Raw genomic sequence first — 22721 nt, forward strand, 5'->3', positions numbered from 1 at the left:
ATGGGGATTAGAGAGATGGAAGCCTGTGTGGGGGGACGGGAGACTGGGGCTGGGGCAGAAGGCAGGCAGGCACCCAGCCAGGACTCAGCAGCCAGGCCGGAGGAAGAAGCCACAACGGGCCTGCCTCTCCCTGGATCCTGGCGAGCAAGGACTGTCGGGGCTTAAACCACATATGCAATCAGTGAGGGATGTTCAGGAGCTCAAGACCACCACAGTGGCTGCACCTGTGTGAGCGGCTGAAGCCTCATTCCCAAAAAAAAGAGGGGAGGGGAATTACACTGGAGTCTGAAGAGGGGCAGGTCAGAAAGTCTCAGACCCAAAGCAGGCACCCTCCTCCTGAAAAAGTCCCAGAGAGGTTCAGACCACCCCAAGGTCACACAGCAAGATGGCCAGTAGGGCTGGAATGGGCCCCCGGCAAAGTTCTTATCTAAAGCTTGGCTGAGGACAGATTATATCTTGGCTGAATCCCAGATCCAGCCCAGTGCAGCAGAGCGCTGCCCCTTCTCAGGCTGCATCTGACCCTCCAGGCTGAATGGCCGGGAACACCAGTTGGGCAGCCGTGTTTGCTTTATTAGGCCCCTTAACGAAGTCAGATCTAAAGGGTTATTCCATTAATGGCCCACGACAGAAATAGCTGAAAGTTCATTAAAAGTGTGGAGTTGCTATAGCAATTATCTGGGCTGGCTGAGGCTGAGCCAGGTGGCTGGTTCTGGGAATTCATTAGTCTCTGGGTCATCCAGGGGTGGGGCTGCCCAGCAATGACCTCTCACCCTCTCACAGGGCTTTGCAGGTGCTTCAAAGCACCTTCCTCTCAGTGGAAACTGGTTTGTGGCCTCACTTGCTCCTCCCAGAGCTCTGGGCTGTAGAAAGGTGGGTACTGGTACCCACCTTTTACAGAAGGAGAAGCAGGGCCCTGGAGATGACGATCAGGGTCAGGACCATGAGCCTGGGTCTGACTCCGGCTCTTCAGACGGTGCCTTGGTACCACAGAGGTCACGAGTCCTCATGCCCTGTGCTGATCTGTCCCCATTGTTGTCCTTTGGCACAGAGGGGGAGCTCTGCTGTTATGGTTCAAGGACTGGTTTATCGTTCTCTTTTGAGAGCTATGCACTGCCTTACGCTGCTCTCAATACTGTTTATTTCTTTTTAGTTTAAAAAACTCCTTCCACTATTTTGTCCTTCTCCCCAATGAGGTGTAGGATTCTTAAGGGCCAAGCAGAGCTTTGTGGCATCTCCAGGGCCCAGGCCTGGAGCATCTATCGTGAGCTCATAGACTCCAAGTTTAGCAAAGACGCAGCTGAAGGCAGGAGAAATCCCCTCCGCATATACCTGTGTGCCCACAATCACCTGCGTAGAGCGAAGGCCTCTGAAACCTAGAGGGTCACAATACCCAAAGGCTTAAAACCTAGACTAGCAGAAGCTTCCAGCCTTCTTTTGTGCCACGAACCACTCTAGCAGTCTGGTGAGGCCTATGGACCCCTCTCAGGATAATGTTTCTAAATGCATAAAACAAAACACATAGGATCACAAAGGGATCATCCTGAAAGAAATTACCAAAATATTGTGATATAGTAATAGATGTTTTCTGGTTTTTTTTTGTTTGTTTTGTTTTTGAGACAGAGTCTCACTCTGTCGCCCAGGCTGGAGTGCAGTGGTGTGATCTTGGCTCACTGCAACCTCCAACTCCCTGGTTCAAGCAATTCTCCTGCCTCGGCCTGAGTAGCTGGGATTGCAGGCACGCACCACTACACCCAGCTAATTTTTCTATGTTTAGTAGAGATGGGGTTTCACCATGTTGACAAGGATGGTCTTGATCTCCTGACCTCATGATCCACCTACCTCGGCCTCCCAAAGTGCTGGGATTATAGGTGTGAACTACCACATCCAGCCTAGATGTGCTTTTTAACTAATGAATTAAAAACAAGATCTATCAGTTGATGTATTAAATATGAATTAGTGGCCAGGCATGGTGGCTCACGTCTATAATCCCAGCACTTTGGGAGGGCGAGGCAGGTGGATCATGAGGTTAGGAGTTCGAGACCAGCCTGGCCAACACGGTGAAACCCCATCTCTACTAAAAATTCAAAATTAGATGAGCATGGTAGCGCATGCTTGTAATCCCAGCTACTTGGGAGCCTGAGGCAGGAGAATTGCTTGAAGCCAGGAGGTAGAGGTTGCAGTGAGCCGAGATTGCACCACCACACTCCAGCCTGGGTGACAAGAGTGAAACTCTGTCTCAAAAAAAAAAGAAAAAGAAAAAAGAAAGAAAATATGAATAGTGTTGAGCATAAATAATATTTTAAGATCTCTGTAACAACTGTAATGTGCCATGAAAACATCTGTGATTTCTACTGGTGACAAAGTCACAGGTCCTGCTTCTGACTGTGGTTTGCTGCCTACATTCATAATGGAAGGAAACGTTAAAATGCAGTTAGAGGTTAATGTAAATCTTTTCCCTGACCAGGCTCACAGGTTCTGCTGCATTCTGTCTACTGACCCCTTGTGGGTTTGGGACCCCAGCCTAAGAACCCCTATGCTGAAAGCAGAATCTCAGCACAGAGCTGGTCAGTGGGACCCCTTGGTCTTGTCTTTTAGCTAAACATTTTGCGCCAATTCTCCCAGCTGGGTGCCCCCTGGGCATCAGGAGAGGTGTGGAAGGGTCATCTGTCTCCCTGGGAGCCCAGCGGTCCCCCACACCCACCCACAGCACACATCTATGTGGTGTGCAGGTCTTACCTACAGCAGGGAACGGCACAAACCTCTGGATGAGAAGGCGGGTGGCTGGGGTGAACTTGTTGGCTTTCTGAACCAGGACATTAAGGCCCACCTTTGAAAGAAAAAAAACAAAAACACAGAAAAAGTACATGATGCTGCCGTGGCTTGTGGGAGGAGGGGGCAGAACTGGAGGAACACCAGAGAGTGGGGGATGTCATCTTTCCCCGCAATTGCACCTCACACCCCTAATCCTCAGCGTCACCTGAGGTTGCAGAGCTCCAGTGTCGCTGCTTAAAGTACCACTGCCCAGTCATCCCAGGTAACTGGCCCATGAGAAAGAGGGAGAGAGGTAAAGCATCAGACACATACACACACATACACACACGTACACACTCATACACACACACTGCAGAGGAGAAAAGGGATGGGATGCTGTGGCAGTTGCTGGTAGAAGGATACATACTCCATGAATAAATGAAGTGTAGGAAGGCCTCATTCCCACCCCAGCCCTAAGCGCCATCTTTCTGAAACCCCATGGTACACGCAGGTGTGGGCCCAGCTAGACCATAAGGGCTCAGGACAGGGAGACCCCCATACCTGCCCACAGGCTGCAGGAATAAGCAGCGTAGCTCAGGGCAGGATGGAGGGTGAGGCGGATGTCCTGGACTCACTGTCATTGCCTTCGTACCTGTCACCTGGCCCAGGATGCCAGGCACCCTACCCCAGCCCCTGCCTGGGGTCTTCGTCACTCCAGTCCATCCCCTAGGCTCTTTCATCTTTCGAGAGCACAGGCTTTCTCATGTCTGCCACACCAGCTCCTCTCTATGACCAACCTGCCTGAGAAAGTGTCATCTCCTTCCCACAGCAGCCTCGGCCTCCATAACCTCACTTCCCCACTCCCCCAACATCCCACGTTCAACCCCGAGAGTCCAGTTTGCTGCCCATCAGATCCTCCGTGAGCCTTCCAGCCACGGGGCCTTTGCAGTGCTGGTGCCTGTGCCTGGGATGCCTCCCTCCTCTGCTCAGTCCACACCTGTTCTTTCAGGCCCACCCATGAGTTCCGCCTCCAGTGTCACTAGCAGTGGGACCTTAGGCAGGTAAGTCATTTCATCGTTCTCTGCCTCAGTTTACCTATCTGTAAAAAGGGATAGTAATACCTACAACATCCCAGGGCTGGTATAAGAATGTATGTAAGTGGTGGGTGTGAGCTTGGCATATAAGACACCTCAATAAATGAAGCTATATAATCATGATGTCACTGGACTGGATGGGGTGACTACACCTTTTTCATCTTTGTATGTCCACCACTTAGGGCCACACTCACTAGCACATAGTACACGCTCAATAAACTGGTGACTGAGGAATAAATGCAGGAACCAACAAATATATGACTGCATGGAGAAGGCAAAGGCTGGGAGTGGGGCTTTGCGGAGGAGAGAAAGATGGGGTTGGGCTGGGCAGAGGAAAAGGACTTTCTGGTGGAGAAATGCATACGAGTGCAGGCCTGGAGAGAGAAAAGACAAGATGCATGAAACCAGAAAAGGAATTGGGTTGCAGAGGCCTCTGCTTCCCCAGACAGAGGCCAAAGCCAGCCCCTGTGCTGTCTTTCCTGGGAAGCATGGGAGGAGCCGTGGCAGGACTCCTGGCCTGATGGGCCGGGGCAGCCTGCTCTCAGGTCTGGCACACCTGGTGGCTCAGCAGGCCACCCTGTGCCCTTAGGCCTGGCTCTAGCCTTAATGTTGTGGGTGGTTGGGGAGGACGCAGAGGCTTAGGAAGGCCTCCAGGGCTGCCAGGCGCCTGCCACTGTTGGGGCAGGGTGCAGCAAGGCAGAAACAGCCCAGCCCGGGCTGCGACTGTGAGACCCAGGAAGACAAGGAAGTGCTGGTCCGCCAGCCCCGGGGCAGTGCAGCATTCCATGGAGCCAGAGTGCTTCCTGGCATGCCCACCCTGGGCTCTCGGGAACACAGCCTCCATCTTAAGTCTCAGGCTGATCCTCAGAGTCCAATCCTTGTCCTCCCAGCTCGCTCAAGGGAAGGCTGGGAGGCAGCCAGGGGCATCATGGCGTGGACACACTTCAGTGGTACAGTGGGCAGGGCTGGGGAGCTGCCGGCTCATACTGGGCCCTGCTGCCCCCGCCACATGAATAGAATTCATCAAGTCCAGGAGTGAGTGACTCAGAAATGGCCTCCCTCACCCCCAAAAAAGTGCAGTGAGAGAAAGCGTGGGAGGAAGCTGGAGGACACGCAGACGGGCAGTAGCGATGAAGAGGAGGGGGGCTCGGGAGAAGTCAACGAGCACCTCCTACGTGAAGCCACTCAGCACATATTCACATGAAATATCTTAATGAGATCCCCACAACAAGGCTTTCAGATAGACCACGTTGGCCCTTTTTACAGATAGAGACAGGTCCAGAGAGGTTAAACAATTTTGCTCAAGGATAGTCATTTATTATGAGGCAAGTAAAGCTAGGATTTGAACGCAGAGCCTGCTAATTCCAAAGCCTTGCTCCTAACCAGGGTGCTATGACTTTCCCATTGTCTTCCACCTGAGGGAGGGATGCTTTAATATCTCCATGCCTTTGAATGGCACATCTGCATAGCAAGCACCTCCCTGACAATGGCCACCTTGGGGCTGGGGTCCAAATGAGTGGAAAACAGAAGGCAACTCCTGCAGGGAACATAGGGCCCTTGAACCATCCCTGCCCCCAGCAGCCAGAAGTCAGAAGATCTGGGTTCAAAATCCTGCACGACAATTTAAGAAGATATAGGAAGTGCTGTAAGAGGCGGGGAACAGGAGCCATTCAAGGAAGTGAGCAGAGAGGTTGGGACCCTTCCCCATGACAGCCTCTTGGGGGTAGGCAGGGCTGGAGAGCAGCGGGAGGAAAAGGAGGAAAGGTGGCCAACACATTTCCCTCCCCCTCTCCAAAGCCTTCCCCTCCCTAGTCGGCCATTCTTCCCACTGGCTAGGCCTGGCACAGCCCAGAGTGTAGGGAGGAAGAACGAAGACAGAAAACAATGTCCTCGTCCCAGGTTTCTTCTGGCCTCTTCTTCCCTGAAAGTCACCAGGGTCTCCCAGCATGGATGGGGTGACATTTAGTGCGGTACACATATGTTTCTGAGAGCGTGGCCAACATGCCTGCGCCCAAGAAAGGGGCTGAGGACCAGCAAAGTAGGGAGGAGACCTGGGCATGTGTGTAGCTGTGAGCTCACGAGGAGTCAGTGAGGTCACAGTGCCCACTTGCCAGTGATGGGCCCAGTGGCAGGGAGGGCATGGACACGGAAGAGGCAAATGGCCACTTACCCTCACCCCTTCCCAGGCCTTACCGCCCCAGCACCTAGGACAGCACAGCCTGAGAAGGAACCCAAGATGGCTGCAGACCAGGGGTTAGGAGCCCATCTGTTCTGGTTCCTCAGGGCCCTTTGGCCTAGAACATTTGGTAGAGCCCGTTAAAATTAAAAAGCCAAGAGGCTGGTGGCTCTGAATGCCAGCTCATTTTCCTTGGCACGGTGGGTCCTGTTTAAGGGAACCAGCTGGTATTAATGGCACACAGCTCAACACAAACAGCAGCTAGCGATCAGAAAAATCAGAGCTAATAATCGGGTTCAGGAAAGATAATGAGATGTGGAACAATTACTGCTGAGGGTCCCCCAGGATCTGTTTTAACAGCATCCAAATAAGCCACAAAATAGAAATTAACCAAACAGGAGCTCCATTTTGGTAGATGGGGAAAACAAATAGGGTGTGGATTTTGCACAAGAATTTCTTGTATGGCCAGCAGACAGGGCTTCTTAGAAAACCAGGGCTCAGGCCCCACAGGACATCAGCAACATCTTGAAGGAGGGAATAGGCCTTCTTGACCACCTGTCTCCAAGGTCTGGCTACTGGGCCAGTGAATTTGCCATGAGCAGCTGACAGGAGACCACGGGGAAAGGAGGGAAGGCCAGCTTCCTGATAGTCCCCACCGAGATGGAAACAGGGCCGACCAGCACCAGGAGCTGTGGGTGGGGTGGGAGCTTCATGACACTAAATCTTTAGTGTCATGAGCTATACAGCTGGTGGTTGTAGCCTTAAGTACCAAGGGCTTTCCGGGCCAACAACAGGCCAGCAAGGAGACACTGGATGGGGCTGGAAGAATGCCTGCATCCCTCTCCCCGCATCTGTGCCCCCATTGCAGCCTGAATATCCATTGCCTGGCGGATGCCTCTGTGTCCAAGGGCTCTAGGCACCCCAGCTTCTCCCACCCCAAATGAAGGTTGTCTCGCTCTTCCTCACCCACACCCCAGCCTCCTCGCCCACTTCCAGTTCTGCTTCTCATGCCAGAGACCTCACAGCATTCTGGGCAGGAGCCTCCCGGGGCTCACGTGTTACCATGGCTCCCTGGTGCATCTCCCGAATGTCATGAATGCAGCTGTTTGCTCTCTCTGCTCCCAACACTCAGCACGCAGCCTCTGTCCCTGGATGACGGTGCACCTCCTAACCAGGCCCCCTGCTTCCACTCTTGCCCCCATCCATCTGCTCTCTACAGCAATCGGAGTGAAGTCTGAAAACACATGGCGACTTGCTTAAAGCCTTCAGTGGCACTGGAGGAGCCACACAGCCCTGCGGGACCGCCTGGCTTGCTTGCAAGGCTCTGGCTACCCGTATGAGGAGGTGCCGTGAGGGAGTGGGCCCAAGGATCATGAAGGCTCCTGAGGAAGGGGATGCCTGCCTGAGCCCTGAATAGGAGGCTAGGAAGGGAGTGGGGCTCGGCCAAGGATCAGAAACACGAAATACCAGGTTGTCTGCGGGGTACTCAGACGACAGTCTGCAGACTCTACTGCACCAGTCATTATGGGGGTCCAAATGGCCCTGAAGAACAATGGAGGAAGGGGCATGCCTAAAAGGAGGGCCCCTCTTGGGTGGTAGATAATAATGTAACCAAGGTTAGGGGTTTGTGAGGGCACAGGGGGCAAGGGTTGGGGAAGGTCAAGGAATCGCTGAAGTACCAAAAATGTCCACCAGAGGGCACACTTGGTAGAACACATTGGTAGTCAAGTGGACCCAAGAACCTCCATGGAGGTCAATTGTTCCCCAACCCCAGCCAGCCTGCTGCTTGGCAATGGGGTCAGCAGCAAAGTAGCCAAGTAGCTGGGACAGAGCTCTGCACAGGCTAAAACATCAGTTGCTCCAGCTGTGACCAAGTGGCTTGCTTGCTGGCAACAGTGACCAACCCTGACCCCTGAACCACGCCCCACTAGGGCCAGGGGCTGCCTGCTGGGAAATCAATTACATCAGACCCCTTCTATATGGGAGGGGGCAACAACTTGTCCTCCCTAGAAAAGACACAGAGCTGCTTTCTGTGTCTGACTTGCACTGCCAGCATCACCATCTGCAGGCTTCTGAACACTGCAGATTCTCTACAGGGCCCATGCAATGGACCCTCCAAACCCAAAGCCACTCCCTGAACACAGCAAGACAATAGTCTGGTCCAGGATTCCCAGGTGCTGTCGTCCCCCTACCTCTCTCCAGCCTGGAGAACAGAAGGGCCTGAGATACACCCTCCACCACAGAGCCAGCCAGGCCCTGTCTTATAGGCGGCAGGGCATGCTCTGGGCCAGGGACAAATACATGCCGCTGACTTGACTACAGCCAGAAAACACAGGCCCAGGAACTAAGTATGAAGGCGAGCAAAGGGTTGAACTCTGTTACACCTAAAGAACCTCTCAAAACATGTCTTTCAGTCCCCACTGCTCTCAGGGTACCTGGGGAAGGACTTGTCTGCCAGGCGGCATGGTAATAGCTCCTCCAACCTAGAAGCTGAGAACACCACTTGGATTCTCCCATCTCCTTATGTCACAGGGGGTGCAGCAGGAAAAAGGAAAAAGGGGTCTCTGTGTGTGATTAAGCCTGGGTAGGCCCTGTCACTTACTTCACCTCCGTGCCTCAGTATCCTCGTCTGTAAAATGAGGATGAACGCCTAAACGATGTCCGGCGTGCTGCAGGCACTCTGGAAGTGCTAGCCATGATTACTATTCTCATGACTACTTTCCAGTCTGACTATCCAGGGACACAGAGTTGTCAGTAAGCAATGGGAACTGGAAGGTGTACGGGTTCAGCACAGGGATCCCCTGGAACTCCTTCTTCTATGCCAGTGTTTGGTAGTGAAGGTTAACAGCCACTGCATCCTACACAGAAAGGACCCCCCAGGGCCTAGAACCTTTGAGAATGGAGCTCAGCATTGCCCCAACAGGGAAAGACCTCAGCCAGCTAAGAGGTCTGGGGCCAGCTAAGGGTGTGAGGAATGGGCGTGAAGTGCCTCTCATCATGTGGCTCCCCCAAGCAGCTCCTGACTGGTCCCACAGCACTTCATCCCTGAGTCTTCCTCTCCAGCCCCACATCCACCCTCATCCAGGCCCCTCATCCATGAGGGTGGCCCCACCCCTTCTCCTCCAGCCCACTTCCACCTGCACCATCTGTGACACCCAGGTTCCCGAGCCAAGGCAGGGTTCCAGGCATGGCCTCCTTCCTCCTGAGCAAGGCACTTATGGCGCCTCCTGACTGGCCCTGATCCTCCTCCACTCACGATCACCATCACTCACTACCCGGTGGCCGCCCTGCTGTTCTGAGCCCGGAGTTGGTCATGCTCTCCTGTGTACCTCTGCTTGTACAGTGCCCTCTCTCTGGAACACCCACCCTGCCTGCCCCTAGCTCTCTCCATTCTGTCCTGTGAGTCAGCCCTGTGTGAAGTAGTGGCTCCTCCCCTGCTCCCACCACACGCTGGGGTCACCTTCATCATAATTCTGATTATACCACAGAGTGTTCTAGCTTCCCTCTCAGTGCCTTGAAGGATATACCAGTCCCTGCAGCCCCCAGCGCCTGCAAAGTACCCGCACATCACAGTCCCCCGATGGGAGTCAATGGGTCTTACTTTCTCTCACCCTCGTGTAGCCGGGGCCCAGTGAGGGCCGCCCACAGAAGTGCTTAATGCAAACTCCCGGACTAAAAAACAGTGAGGATTGAGAGAGGCTTCCTTTGTTAAAAGACAGCAAACTGTTAGATTTCAAAAATAACTTAAGACGGGATTTCTTTTTTATTCTCAAGCAAGCAGCCAGACATTGCCAAATCTATTTAGAAGGTTCACCAAGAGGCTGCTAATCCCACTCTGGTGGTCCTGCAACCAGCAGGAGTCTTTACTTGGGGGCATGCAAACTGGGGATCCCTGATCCCAGGGTTGCTGGCCAAGGTCAGGGCTCCTCTGAGTGGGGCAGGGAGCTCTGCAGGGCCCCCAGAGGAGGCTGGCCTCCACTCCAGTTTGCCCTCTGTCCCAAGGACCTGCTTGCAGCCTGTCGGCCCCCATCCATGCCGCCTGCTTGTAGGGACTCATTTTAATTAATGCCAGAGCTGGGCCAACCACTGGGGCCGTGACACTTGTTTGCAGGTCATCTCCTCCTAACAGGCTCGCCCTGGGAGGGGATTTGTCACTAATTGAAGCAGAGATCAGTTAATGAGGCTGCGGGACCTGGGGTTCCAGAGAACAAGGGAAAGGAAAATAAAATAAAGCCTCTTTCTTCAGAGGTTTTGTGACTTACACACACAAAAGAAAAGCAAGCAAGCTGCCGATTTTCCAAGTCAGAAACTCCACTCCATCTGCCGGAGTTAGACGCTCACTGTGTGAAGACGTCAGGCGGAGGGACGCCGCCACCACTAGGACTCGCAGATCAGAGGGGCCTCAAGGCCAGCGATCAATCAGTGGCCTAATTAATAAGTATTTATGGGGCAGTGCCCTGTGCTCCTCTCCATGGGGGAGAAGCCATGGTGCCCGTCCCTGGTTAACTTGTAATCCAGTGGGGATGAGGCTCAGACTGCAGAACACTAAGGGGACAGAGACACAGTGTGACTGAGTGTGCGTGGGGAGGACAGGAGTTTCCAGGACTTGTGAGTAAGGAGAGTGCTATGGGCTGGAATGGTTGGGGAAAGCCTTTCGAGGGGTGCTGGAACTCACAGGGAGGAGAAAGGAGGGAGTCCCCAGCACAGGCACAGCCCCACATGAGGCCCCAGCCCCTGCCCAGCAAGAGCTCAGCTCTGGGAACCCCAGAGGGCTCCAAGTCCCCCAGTAACTGTGTCTTCAGAACCCATACCCCACAAATCTGTGCTAGGTTTGCCCTGGCAAGTGGTTGGGACGGAGCGGCTGATGGTCCCTCAGGTGGGGCAGTGAGGACTGGACACACAGAGGGCTCGGAGCTCTCAGAAAAAGCTGTTATTTTATTTTATTTTTTTGAGACAGGGTTTTGCTCTGTCGCCCAGTCTGGAGTGCAGTGGCACAATCATGGCTCACTGCAGCCTCGACCTTCTGGGCTCAAATGATTCTCCCACCTCAGCCTCCTGGGTAGCTGGGACTACAGGTGTGCACCACCACGCCTAATTTTTTTGTATTTTTTGTAGAGATGGGGTTTTGCTATGTTACTCAGGCTGAGAAGCTGATTCTTGTTCTCTGAGCCCCAGGCCTGCAGGAGAAGGAAGTCCACCAGGACAATGATCTCCTTCACTCAAGCCTTTCTATTCAAGGCCACTCAGCATCCTTCCCTATGCAGCCTCCTCCTCTCACCTTGCCCCTGAGTCTCAAAGAAGGGAAGGGGATTTTTGAGCTGCTGAGCTAAGCAGACCATCAGCTCTTCTCATCACAAGGAACAAGGAGGAGGTGACAGAGTTCTTTCTCCCACTCAGGAGAGCCTTTGGCCTTCACCCAGCAAGTCCCCAGTATCAGGGACCCCCAATTTGTCTGACTCCCAAATGAAGTCTCCTGCTGGGCTGCAGAACAAGCTGGGTGGCAGGTCAGCAGTCTCTTGGTGAGCCATCTGAATAGGTCTGCAATGTCTCACTTCTTGCTTTTGTGAAGACATAAGGATTTGGAAAAGAGATCTTGGGCATGAAATGGGACATCCCACTTCACAGCTATTTGGAGATGACTTGGTCTATGTGGGAGTGAAATAAATGAGGCCATTTCAGGACAACCCCAAATCCCTCCTTTAGAAGAATGGTGAATTAAATTGTGGTGTATGGTACAATGGGTAATTATACAGCCGTGAACAGTTATTATACAGTATTTACTTAATGGCACTGGAAAGATGAGGAAAGTGGGCTTTACCAAAAGGTTATTGTATGTGAATTATTACATGTGAATGTTTTCTTTTTCATTAGAGATAAGATCTCGCTATGCTGCCCAACATGGCCATAAGCAATCCTCCCAACTCAGCCTCCTGAGTAGCTGGGATTACAGGGGCACATCACCTTGCCCAGCTGAATGGTTTCGGGGTTAATTTTTTTAATTTTTTATTATTTATTTATTTATTTATTTTTTCTGGAGATGGAGTCTCACTCTGTCGCCCCGGCTGGAGTGCAGTGGCGTGATCTCGGCTCACTGCAACTTCTGCCTCCCAGGTTCAAGCGATTCTCCTGCCTCAGCCTCCCAAGGAGCTGGGATTACAGGTGCCCGTCACCATGCCGACTAATTATTGTATTTTTTTTAGTAGAGACAGGGGTTTCACCATGTTGGCCAGGCTGGTCTTGAACTCCTGATCTCAGGTGACCCACCCGCCTCGGCCTTCCAAAGTGTTGGGACTACAGGCGTGAGCCACTGCACCCGGCCTTTTGTTTTTTTAAATGGGGTCTTGCTATATTGCCCAGGTTGGAGTGCAGTGGCTGTTCACAGGTGCAATTACTGTACACTACAGACTCCAACACCTGGGCTCAAGTGATCCTCCTACCTCAGCCTCCTGAGTAGCTGGGACTACAGGTGTGCCCCACTGTGCTCAGCTATGTGAATGTTGTTTGGTTTTCGTTTTCTAATTATTTTTTTCTTACCAGTTACATTGATGTATTGTGTAATGAATGAAATGACAGAGTTGTGAAGGGGCCCTTTGCCCTCTGGAGTCGGCTATAGAAGGCCATCCTAGTGGGGATCCAGAGAGAGCCAGACGTAGGCACACGGGCGGGCTCAGGGGTGGGACAAGCATGCAGAAGGTCCTGGCAGCTTAAGCATCCACTCTGGCAGTGGCCCAGGGCCCTGACTGTGTCACTTGCCCCTGGCCTCCTCTGGGAAGCAGGGAGCCACACCTACCGTATCCTCATGCTCAGTCTCTGAACCTCCCCTACTGAGTAGCTGCTCTAGCCTCAAAGTACTGTGGAGACTCAGAGTGAGCCTAACGCCCCTGGCTTCGGGCACTGACAGGTCTTCAGGAGGAGCTGGACATGTGACACCAGTAAGGCCACAGAGAGGGAAAAGCAGCGCCCCAGCAGCTAAGCAAGAGCTCAGGGGAGCAGGCACGTGGGCAGGCCTTGCAGAGTCATTCAGAGGCATCCCCCTACCCCGCTCCAGCCACGTTACCGAGCCTGAGAAGCAGCTCTTCCGAGCAGAGTGCTGGGCAACCGCAGCCCCACTCAAGACAGATATCCTGCCTCGGCGCCCCAGGACACAACCTCACCTCCCTGCCTACTCTCCATTACAGGGGGCACCAGGTTGTGCTCTGTCTACTGGAGCCTCCTCTCGGCTTGGAAAGCCTGTCCTGACTCCTCCACCCACAGAAACCTGTCTCCCACATCTTGCCTGGCCTGGCCCTCAGACAAGCATCCACCTGCAATGCTGAGCCGGGTGGCCCCAGAGCAGCAGAGCCAAGAAGGAGCAGGGGAGGGAGTACTCACAGCAATGGAGACGGCGCTGATGACAGCTCCCAGGTAGCCCTGGATGAACTTGGATGCAGGTGAAGGCTGGAAAAGAGGCAGAATTTCAGGCCTGCTGGGTGCCCAAAGTTCCCATACTTCCCCTTGTAAGCTGTCCCAGCCAGCAAGAAGCATCCTGCCCACCAGCCTGAAAGGTGGGTGGAAGGAAGAGGCCCCTCAGGACCCAAAGGGATCAGGCCACCCTCAGCTCAGTTCCCAATGTAGACATATAAATCACCAGTATCCAGGGAGACACTGAAGGGCCCACTTCACTCCTGCCCTGTTCTAGAAAGGTCACTGGCAGACAGTGCTGGCTGGAGGTGGAGAACAGCAAGGCTAGCATGGACCATTGAAGGCTGGGGCAAGCAGTCTTCAGTTTAGAGGCTAAATGTTGCAAGGGGGCCATTTGGCACCTGGAGCGCTTTCTAGGTGGAAATGCCAGTGTCAAGGCTCTCACAGGCCTTGCCCACCCATGGAACAACTGGGCTCCCATGTCAACAGATGATAGCTGCCCAATATCTCTAGAGAATAATATACCCCAAGTTCCAACACAGACAATTAAGAAAAAGCTAAGGAACTTGCCCTGTGCTACAAATGCAGGTTTAGAAGTGTCTGGTTTAAGATAAAGGGAGTCATCCAAGCAGAGATGGCCATATGTGAAGCCTATGAGAGAGACTTGGGGTGGAGGTTTAGATGTCAGGAGGCAGCCACAGCATATCAGGCCTCTCAATTCCTATGGCCCAGGCCAGCTCCTAATTCCCCTCCTCTCCCCCAAGGTTAGCAAATGTTAGGACTCTCCTCTACCCCAAACTGACAGGCCCACAAAGGGGACTTAGATGCATCCTGCCTTCTTTGCCTTTGAACTGAAGCTGGGGAGAGGTGGCCTTGCCAGCAAAGCAGGAGCCCAGCAGCCCTTTCTGGACAACAGAAGGGTAACTGGGCCTCCACCACAAGCTCTCCAAGGAGTATAGGGAGCTTTGGGGAGGAGTTACCAGCCCTGGACCCTCCCCACTCAGGAGCAGCCCTTCAGCCTGTGGCCAGCAGTCGGGACCTGGGAGCACTAAGGCAGCTTCCAGAAAATTTGGAGGAAGCTTTAGGGGAATTTTGCCCCCAAGTAGCTGATACCATCATGATCCAAAACCCAAATGTAAGAGCTACCCAAGAAGAATCTGAAAGCCAGCCAAACTCATCCCTTGCACTGCTCCCATTTAATGGGCCTTCTTCACTTCATGTAAACAGCCCCTCCCCAGAGGGCTCCTGGCCCAGAAACTGCAGCTGACCTCAGCCACCCACCTGAAGGGCTGGCATTTTAAATAAGCTATCTAGAGGAGGGCCATGCTTAACCAAGAGGCAGCCACTGATGGTGGCATGTCACGCTGTAGGGAGGATGACTGGGCCTCCCTAGCCTGAACCCCACCACTGGGGAGAGGGCAGTGATGCTCACCTTGGTTGCATTGCGGTTTGCATAGTTGACACAGGCATTGTGGCTCTGGTTCAGCCACTGAAAGGCAATGATGAGAGAAGTCAGGGAAGGAGTGGTCACCTCCCTGGAAGCCAGGCCTGGACCCCAGGAGGCCACACATCCCCAGAAAGGCACAGCATGCGGTCTCCAGCTCACATGGTGCCGCCCATGCTGCCGGTTAGCATGACTGACTGTCCTGGTTTGCCCAGGGCTGTGCTGGTGTTAGCACTGGAAGCCCTGCCTCTCGGGAAGTCTCTCGGTTCCTGAATGGGGTCCTGCACACCCCAGCAGTCCACCTGATCCTGAGACAGTCACCTCTCTTGGAATGATGGCATTCACTGCCCCTGCAGACCCCACTGCCTTTGTCACACCATTTTTATTATATTACTTGATGGACAAAAGTTGGCCTAGAATGACTGACAGCCCTGCAATTCTTTCAAAAATCTCCCAGTCCAGTGTCCTGCATCTCCAGTTCCCAGACACAGAGGCCAGCAGGAGTTTTGTTCAGGGAAGACTGACATTTTCTCCTAGAAGACAGACAGGTTTTCCTTCCTGCCCGTCTTTCTCTGCACACACAAACACAGAGATATCCTCAACTGTTTTCATGGCGTCACAACCCAGACTGTCTCCAAGAGCAGGGACCAGGGTCTGTGAAGCACTTCACGACCTCAGGTTAGGGGTAGATTTACCTTCCTCGGTAGATGTGGGGAAGGCTGATGTCAAAATGAGGCTATGGGCCTCAGGGTCACTGGCCTTGGGATGAGCAACCAAGGGGCAGAGTGAGGGCCACCCCACTAACAAGCCAGCATGTTCCACGCAGGGGCACGCAGCCCTCATCACCTCTGTCCAAAGGTTAGAGTGACACATGGTGGATTGAGACATGCGGGGCTGCTGGAGACCTGCTCATCAGGGCCAAAGTCCTGGTTTTCCTTCAGTGGCTTCTGGGCTAGGGGTGGTGTTGGGGTGGACTGACCCTACACGGGGTCTGGACGGGGCAGGAGACACCAGGGCAGGGAGTTCTTAACCAGCACCTGTGTGGGCCCTTCCTTCAGGAGCCCTGTTTGCTGTGAGACTGTTACCTGCCAGAAGACAGTGGATGCCAGTGTCTGGTTGGGCAAGAGAAGACCGACTACCTATGAGCAAGAGAGAAGAAATGCTGAAAAAGGCAAAAGAAACATCCTATGCTTTTGCAAAGAAAAAATACACTACCACAAATGAGTGAGCTGGATCTGTACAAACTGATGTGATATGCCGTGTACATATAAACTGAGGTTCATTGAGGGAGAGGGTGTGCGATGGGAAAAAACCAAGTTGCAGAATTATATTACAGCATAATCTTATTTATTTAAAGAAAAATCATTTTATATATAACCATATACACAAACACATGCATACACACATTATCTCCAAGCATGAAAAAACCTGTAGCGTGGATGTCTCTGGAGGTTGGGTTACAGATTACTTTTGCACAATCTTAAATATTTCTGTATTCTTTTTAACAACAGACATGCATTATTTCCACAATTGGGGGGCAATAAAAACAAGCAAACAAAAGGAATACCTTCGTTTCCACTCAGGTTACCTGACTCCTTCTCACCCTAGCCTTCCCATAGGATTTTTGCGAGGATTAAACAAAAATCATTTCAAAGGCCTTAAGTGCTTTGTAAATACAGGTTGGGAGAATTTGTATCTGTTATCTGTGAATTTCCATGAAGAAAAACCTATACCATGTTTAAGCAACTGAATGAAACATAGATTTCTAATATTTGTTGAATGAGTGAAGGAATGAATGAAGAAATGAACAAATATACACATATGGCTACGTATGGGAACAGGTAGATCCATTATTCCCAAAGCCCAAATATCACCTAAGACCTAGACTTGCTGACCGTGTTTTTGGTTTAAGTCAAGATGAATGGTCTGATTTTGACATTGGCCAAGTCTTGGACTTCAGGGATCCATGTGCATCTCTCCAGTTTACCTTCTGAGTGTTTGTGTGCAAAGTAACATCTATCGAGTCCCGCTGCATATGGGAAAAATGTGCACAACCATCCACATATTGACTTATTTATTATTCCTGTAGATAAAATGGCTCTTTGGCAAGAATTTCTGTAAGGAACAAGTATAAACACTCAATAATATGCAGTGAATCAAATTCTAGACATCCCCAGCAGCATTAGTAAATCATGTTTTAAACATTAAAATGTTTTAAAACAGCGAACACACACACACACACAATCTATATTTATTGGCTTATATCAGTTTGAATAAAATTATATAATATAAAGCTATTCCATAGCTTCAATGAGGAATTATGAGATTTTTCCCCCAGAATGAGATCCCAACTTCATTTTTTTTTCTTTGCAGTGGCAGCTTAGGGAACTAGAGTAAGAATCAGGGGAACTTGGGTCTTAGATTCAGCTCCATCCCCATGTGATCTCTGGCAGAAGATGATCCCCTTTGGGGCACTAACTTTCCTAACCCATGAAAGTGAAGGGGCTGATCTCAGTTTAAAATTCTACTTCCAAATTCTGGGTAGTAGGTGTCAAGTCAACAGAGACAGTCTTGTCTGTAATGGGATCCCATCTGCTAAGGAGTATCCCAGGAAACCGAGGACCTCCTCCTAGTTGGGGCCCCCAGTGAGAAGCCAGACCAGAGGGAGGGAGCTGAGCCTAGTGGGGGTGGGGATGGGACGGGGGGGTGCGTGAAGAGTACATGTGCTCCTATGTGTACATGTATGCATGCCTGACTGCCTTCTACCACTGGAGGAAGTTAATAAGGCTATTCACTGTTTGTAGCCCAGCACGTCATCCCCTGATCTGGAGTCTACTGAACACGGTGTCTTATGGACCCACTGTCTTCTCCTCTGAATCCCCACTTACCCCTCGAACTGTGCTTGGACCACCAGGAACATCGTAAGATACAGCCCAATGGCACTCACTGCATTTACCAGACAACTGCTGTCCAGGACATTGCCTGTGACACCACAGGGTTCCCTTTATAATCCTCTTGGCGGAAATATTTTCCAGTCTCAGGGTCACGAACTGTGCCTCTGAGTAACTGGTGTGCATGTGCCTTGCAGACACTGAGCCATTCAACTGAGTCTCATGGCACGGTCAGAAGCTCAGGCCAGCTCTCCACAGCCACATCTGCCAAGTGTACAGACCTGCACTGCATGGATTCTGTGCCCAAATCTCACTTCTGGCTTCATTTTATCTTCCCTTCCCTAACCTTCCCTTTGTCTCATTTTCATCTTCACTTGATTTATCTTTAGTGGCAAGCATTTTTAAAAGTGACATCAAGTCTTTTCCAGAACAAACCAAACTAGTATTTGGGCTATGTACCACACACATACACACTGCCCATGACTCTGTGACCAGTGAGCTTTTTACTTTGTTAGACAACTCCCACTTCCCATCCCAACCTCCTGCCCTAACATGGGTCTGGGGTCCATGCTGGCACCTCTGACTGCTGTAAGTCTCCTCATTCTTTCTTAAAGAGATGGATTGACTGATTCAATTTTGCCAAGCATTTCACTTATCATAATCCTCATACTAACCCTGGAGATCAAAGCAGAGATTACTTTTGATATTTTGCAAACAGGACAACTGAGGCTTAGAGAAATTCAGTAATCGGTCCATAGCTTCATAGCAAGCTAGAGAATCAGGTCTCTTGTTTCCTGGCTTGGGGGCCCTGACTCTGATTTTAGGGTGCTCCTTCTCCAGCTCATCCCCTTGAGCGCAGAGAGAGGGGAGATCCAGTCAGCACTCCACATCCATTTATGAGGAGCTGCATCTACGTACCAAGTTCCTTGCTGCTCCCAATGGAGAAAGCCAGAGGAGAGGAATGAGTGTGCGTGCACGCGCGCGCGCGCACACACACACACTCCTTAACCACAATAAAAACAAAAACCAGACAAGAAAATGGAGGATAACATCCTGTATAACACCTAGGCTTGAAAATGACAAGATGGTTTAATGAGGTATTTGGGTATGTGTAAAGTTGATAAATTTTAACATCCAAACAGGAGTTCAGGAAGGGGAGGGGTGAGTGTGTCCCGGCTATCTAACAAAGGCAGAGGTAGGAGTGAGCCGAGGAGGCGCAGACACAGGAGCAGGGACAGCCAAGACAGCAGAGAGACTGGTCTGACTGCAGAGGTCTGGGAGACCAGAAGGGAGTGTGGAGAGGGTGAGGTTAGAAGACAGGAGCACCGAGCTGCACCGGCCAAATGGAGCCTTAGGGGGCCATGTGAGGCTGAGGCAGGGAAGCAGGGATCCTGCCCTCCAGGTCCTTACAGTCAGGCGGGGACCAAAAGAACGAGGATGCCAGCCCAATTCCCTATTAGGCAAAACGCAGCACCATCTGCACAATCCCAGGAGCAAGAGCAGATATTTTATAACTTCCTTTTTTCTTTTTAAGTCTAAATTAAAAATAAATGTTCCCTTCAGCTCTCAGATGTATATCTCTGGTGCAACCTGCCCACATTCCCTCCCGCTGCCCTTTCCAGAACATGGCAGGGGAAAGGAAGAAAGAGATGGATAGAGAGAGGGAGCCAGTCCACCCAGCTTCAATGCCAGTGGATTGCACCTCTTCCAAGAGGGAAACGATTCAGGCGTGGCCACGCAGACGGGTGGAGAGCGCCCAGAATGTGGCTGGTACCAAGGAAAGTGGAAGGAGAGGGAAACAGGAGCCAACAGCTATGATTTCTAGCCCAGCCTCCACCCTATCGTGCTGCAGGACCTTGGCCAAATCACACATCCTATCTCTGCTCCCATTTATAGTTCATAACATGGCTGAAGTCCCCTCTGCCGCTCCAGCCCCCTGGCAGCTGTGCTCTCTGCACATCCGTCTGTACCTTTGCTGCTCCCCTTCCTTTTGGGTGTCCTACCATGGACCTAGTGATTAATGCTCAGGCTCTGGTGGTCAAATGCTGGTGCCAGCATTTACCAGCTATGTGACCACAGGCAAGTCACTGGAGCTCTTTGTGCCTCTGTTTCCTCACCTGTTAAGTGGAGGACAATCCCAGTACCTCTCAGGATGGTTATGAGAGGAAGTAAGGTGTGGAGGAAATTCAGCTCAGCATGCAGCCTGCAGCAAGCGCCCCCTGGATGCCGGTTGCCAGTGCCATTCCTCTCCTCCCATGTAGTTCTTCCCTGGCCTTTGCTGGTTTCTTTCTCTGAGCTCCATAGTCAGCATTACACCACTGAACATCGTCTCATCTCCATCTCAGGAATACAAGTCTTATCCCTCAGAGAACAGAGCTCTGGAAAGCAAAATTGGGGCTTTTCCCTCTTCTTCTGATGCTCCCCATGGCATTCAGCACAAAGCTGGGCCTACACCCCAGGGTGGAAGAACACTGCTAATCATTAGATAATTATTGGCCAGGAAAAGATCTCTGCTGGACTGGGACAATGCACTCCTGACTCCTTTTATTAAGTACTAATTGCAGGGGGTGGGGGTGGGAGATTGAGTCTTTGGTCTAGATTATTTCCCACTCCCTGCATCCATACCCTTGCCACGGCCTCATCACAGGAGGAATTTATTTCCTCACTTTTTGGCTCTGCTTGGTCATCTAACTTGCTCTGACTGACAGCACGTGGGAGGACGTGGCAGTGTGTCAGTTCTGAGCCCTGGCTCAGAGGCCTCATGCCTTCCTGCTTGCCCTGCTGAGCATCTGAGGTTGCCACGAGAAGACATACCTGACAAATCCCTGGCCCAAGGAGGAGGACAGACAGGAGGGCACAGTCCATCCCAGGTCAGGTCACCCTCAGTTGACCATAGTGAGATGCAGAACTGCCTCAGTCAAGCTTTGTCTAGACCGCGCAAACCCCAGCCAACCACAGATCCCTAAGAATGAATGCTTAGGCACAGTGGCTCACGCCTGCAATCCCAGCACTTTGGGAGGCCAAGGCAGGCGGATCACCTGAGGTCAGGAGTTCGAGGCCAGCCTGGCCAACGTGGCGAAACCCCATCTCTAGTAAAAATGCAAAAACTAGCTGAGGGTGGTGGCGGGTGACTGTAATCCCAGCTACTTGGGAGGCTGAGGTTTAAGAACTGCTTAAACCCAGGAGGAGGAGGTTGCAGTGAGCCGAGATCACACCACTGCACTCCAGCCTGTGCGACAGAGCCCAAAGAGCGAGATTATCTCAAAAAAAAAAAAAAAAATGCTCACGTGTGCCACTGAAGTGTTGTGGATGTTTTCTACACAACACTATGGTAGCAATAGCTAGCTAATACACAGCTTACTACATATGCGGAGTGACTATGCTGTTCTTTCTAGTCCAAAATTCTGTACCATTATGAATATGCCTTGAATTAAGTATTCACCAGGGATGTTGGCTCCTAAGCAGCCCTGCTTATCAAACCCACCCAATCCAGGGGCCATCAGCCCAACTCTAGGGCTGCCCTGACAGGCCCAGGAAGAGGGGCAGTTTGTGCTTGAGCCTAGTCTCAAGACAGAGTAAGGAATGGGGCCAATGGCATCCATATGGTAACTTGCTACAAGAAAAATCACATCTTCACTTTGGGCCTCCTTCAGAGTATTCTAACTGCTGCAGAGAGATGAGGTCTCAATCTGGGAGAGAGGCACCCCCAAATATCTCAATCTGCTTGGCCAGAAGTGGGACATGAACAGCTGAAGATAAAGGCAGGAGGGGTAAGGCCACTGCCACAGTTCTGTGTACCATGAAATCAGGACTCAGAACTGAGCAAGCCCCCACCCCCTTGGCCACCTCCCATACAAAACTGACTCAAACTACAGAAGAAAGGTTTTTTTAAAAGCGTGGGAAATCTGGAAAGGAAACGGGGTATGCGTCAAAACAATTGGGCGGTAAAACTGAAGCCAGGGGAAGACTACGGCGAACTGTCTTGTTCGCCAAGATACTGGAAATAATCGTCCCTCTCACCCTTCACCCCATTTCTGCTTGGCTAATCCCTCCCTCCTCATCCTTCAGGTTTCAGTTTAGGCATCACTTCCTCCAGGATGTCTCCTCTGACCCTCACAGTGAGGTTAGGTCTGTCACGTGCTCCCCGGCACCCTGTGTGCCTTCTCTGTACCATTTATCTCAGCAGCAAAAAGCTGTGGAAAGTTTGTCTTCCTCGAGAGCTTCTATAAGCTTCAGAGAAATGAGGCCCCTCAACACTGCCTCCCCACATACCCGGGAGCCTCCCAGGTAGAACAAGTGTCTACATCTCATCCCTTTCCGCCACACTGACTGGCTCAACTCCAAAATGTTCCTCTTTGTCATTGATAGATCCACCATGGGCCCCAGTACCCCAATACCCAACAACTGTCCTGTTTTTTCCTTCTACTTTGTCTCCATCTTCTGATTTATGTGGCTAATGATCTGAAAGTTACACTTCAGTGTATAAGGGGTGTTGCTACTTAAAGGATGCCAGCCAGTTAAAGAAAATCTCTGTCAAATGAATGTTTACCCCAGACCGGTCAATTCTAGCTTCACTGGGGCGATACCTCCTGTGTGGTGAGCTAGGTCAACATGGCTGGGGTCTGGTAATGCTGGAGGAAAGCCAGAGAGAACACTGGGATTGGGATTTAAATGTGCAAAAAAGCAGAGGAGGGATGAGGAGGCTTGGGAGATGTCAGGAGGGCCCTGGGACACACCCCTGGAGATGAAGTGACTGACACCAGCATCTTCTGATACTTAGAGTCTCTAAGCCCATGTGATCACATGTGTGTTAAAATGAAGGAGTGCAAAGTACAGAGTCCAAGCTCTTAATGTCTCAAGACAGAAATCGGGTTTAGACTTAACCTAAGGCCACCAGACCCAATAACTAGGTGTTCGTGGTCCACCCTCCTTAGCACCCTGGGCTGGAAATGAGGCATTTGGTC

General features: G+C 51.6%; 1 protein-coding gene across 10 annotated transcripts in view; it reads right to left on the minus strand.

Annotated features, from left to right (window-relative positions):
- SFXN5 (sideroflexin 5) overlaps nt 1-22721 on the minus strand; it is a 130338-nt gene that overhangs the window by 43703 nt on the left and 63914 nt on the right. For 8 of the 10 annotated variants that reach the window (XR_004033425.1, XR_004033424.1, XM_030828398.1 and 5 more), the window contains exons 7-10: nt 15952-16005; nt 14855-14911; nt 13393-13458; nt 2737-2827 (exon numbers count right to left, since the gene is read on the minus strand). Coding sequence is in view for 8 of the 10 variants with exons in the window: in XM_030828398.1 (XP_030684258.1) it covers nt 2737-2827; nt 13393-13458; nt 14855-14911; nt 15952-16005 (268 nt within the window). In the remaining 2 variants the exon portion in view is untranslated. The remainder of the gene's footprint in view (nt 1-2736; nt 2828-13392; nt 13459-14854; nt 14912-15951; nt 16006-22721) is intronic. The other 2 variants (XM_030828395.1, XM_030828396.1) reach the window with 1 other exon arrangement.

The sequence above is a fragment of the Nomascus leucogenys genome, chromosome 14, assembly GCF_006542625.1.
Source record: "Nomascus leucogenys isolate Asia chromosome 14, Asia_NLE_v1, whole genome shotgun sequence".
NCBI classification, from domain to species: domain Eukaryota; kingdom Metazoa; phylum Chordata; class Mammalia; order Primates; family Hylobatidae; genus Nomascus; species Nomascus leucogenys.